Source organism: Macrobrachium rosenbergii, chromosome 26 (assembly GCF_040412425.1).
Source record: "Macrobrachium rosenbergii isolate ZJJX-2024 chromosome 26, ASM4041242v1, whole genome shotgun sequence".
Lineage (NCBI taxonomy): Eukaryota > Metazoa > Arthropoda > Malacostraca > Decapoda > Palaemonidae > Macrobrachium > Macrobrachium rosenbergii.
Window position 1 is genome coordinate 34,235,222 of NC_089766.1, and position 2,244 is coordinate 34,237,465.

General features: G+C 26.5%; 1 protein-coding gene across 1 annotated transcript; it reads left to right on the forward strand.

The window, feature by feature from the left end:
• Positions 1–725: 725 nt before the first annotated feature.
• LOC136852807 (uncharacterized protein DDB_G0280579-like) lies at positions 726–1,857 on the forward strand. Its single transcript, XM_067127706.1, has 2 exons — positions 726–1,074; positions 1,682–1,857. Exons 1-2 carry the CDS (start codon positions 726–728, stop codon positions 1,855–1,857), a joined length of 525 nt encoding a protein of 174 aa, XP_066983807.1.
• Positions 1,858–2,244: the final 387 nt, after the last annotated feature.

The window sequence follows — 2,244 nt, forward strand, 5'->3', positions numbered from 1 at the left end:
TTACCTGAATAATCTCTATCAATAATTCCTCCCAATACGTCTACATCTTGATCTTCGTCCGGTTTACTTTCTAGTTTTGATGTAAAATTATTATTATTATTATAATTTAAATTAATATCGTAAATATTAATCTTTTTCTAGGGTGGTATATTTACATTAATAGACTAAATATTTCATAATAAAAATTTTCATAATTTTTGTGGAGAAATTGCAGAGAAATTTAATTGATATTCCATTTTGTATATATATATATATATATATATATATATATATATATATATATATATATATATATATATATATATATATAATTTTTAGATTAATTTTTTATTTTTATTTTATTTTAGAAAATTTTTTATTAATAAAAACTTTTAATAATGAAAAAAAATTTTAAATTGTATTTAAATTATTATTAAATTTCATTTTAAAATTATTGTTTTTAGAGGATTGTATATATATTTTTATTATTATTATTACTATTATTATATTTTATATAATATAATATAATAAAATGGTAATGTCATTTTTGTTTAGCTTAAAAGGGTTGATAGTTGTCAATCTCGCATTAGTCTAGTTTAAACTTTCTGTGGTGTAATTACTGTTGTGAAAAAAATTTATTTAAAAATGCCAACCCCAGAAAAAGAAAAATGATTTATTTTTAACAGACGATTTTTTAATGATGATGATGATGAGATGAAAGAAGATGATAATTTTAATTAACAAAAATGGCTGAAGAATTGTTTACTGCCATCAATAATATTAGGATGGATAAAGAAAACGATGAAGGTTCCTGGAATCCAACAGAATTTGATGATTCTTTATTACCACAATCACAAATATCTTCCTCTTCTATTACAACAATACAACAACAACAACAACAACGACAGTTATCACCAGAAGAGGAAGACTTGTTACAAATAGCAGAATTGGCAAAAAAAGGAGCGATAATACAACAACAACAAACAGTTTATCACCAGAAGAGAAGACCTGTTACAAATGGCAGAATTGGCAGAAAAAGGAGCGATAATACAACAACAACAATTAGTTATCACCAGAAGAGGAAGAACAGAATTGGCAAAAAAGGAGCGATAATACAGAATTGGCAAAAAACGATAATACAACAACAACAGTTATCACCAGAATTACAACTAGTAAAATAGCAGAATTAGAAAAAGATGAAGATCTGTTACAACAAAGTTTTGGCAGTTATCGGCAGAAAAAGAAGCATGATTAATACATACAACAACAACAACAATTATCACCAAAATTACAACTAACAGAAAAGAGGAAGATCTGTTACAACAACAGTTATCAACAACCAGAATTGGCAGAATTACAAAAAAGAAGATCTATTACAACAACAGTTATCACCAGAATTACAACTACAGTTATCAGAGAAAAGAAGAAGATCTGTTACAACAACAGTTATCACAACAGAAAAAAGGAAGATCTGTTATCACCAGAAAGAAGAGGAAGATCTGTAGTTAAAAATTGGCAGAAAAAGAATAATACAACAACAACAATTATCATCAGAAAAAGAAAAAAGAGTCAAGGATTGTAATGCAACAAATGTCTGATGAAGATTTAGTAATCGCAATCACAAAGAAACAATCCTCTGAGACAAACTGCAGCATTAATAATGAAGAATCAATAAAAAATTTACAAAACATTTATACACAAGTATCATCATATAGTGAGAAGGAAAGAAATGATGATAGCAGCAGTAATAGTGATAGCAGCAGTAATAGTGATAGTAATAGTAGTAGTGATAGTAGTAGTAGTGATAGTGATGATGATTCATCTTATGATGAAGACAAAAGTGTTAAAAAAAAAGAGAAAAATTTCAAGAGTTTATAGTGCTGATGATGGCAGTGTTGTTGAAAAGAAGAGAAAATTATCATCAACAGTTTATGATAGTGATGATGACAGTGTTGTTGAAAAAAAGAGAAAATTATCATCAACAGATGATGACATCGGTGTTGTTAAAAAAGAGAAAATTATCATCAACAGTTTATGATAGTGATGATGACAGTGTTGTTGAAAAAAAGAGAAAATTATCATCAATAGTTTATGAAAAGAAGAGAAAATTATCTTCTACTGATGATGATGATGTTGAAAAGAAGAGAAATTTACACTTGTGTAACAGTACTACTCATTCAGATCAAAGTTTAAAAAAACAAAAGAAAAAATCTAGGAATGATGAAAAGTTTCATAAAGAAGAGAAAAATAACAGCAGCAGCAATG

Excerpts from the sequence above, each read along its gene's own strand:
- LOC136852807 (XM_067127706.1), top strand. The coding sequence starts at position 726 with ATGGCTGAAGAATTGTTTACTGCCATCAATAATATTAGGATGGATAAA. Across the intron at positions 1,075-1,681 it reads GAAGAGGAAGAACAGAATTG|TATCATCATATAGTGAGAAG; the intron begins GCAAAAAAGGAG and ends TTTATACACAAG.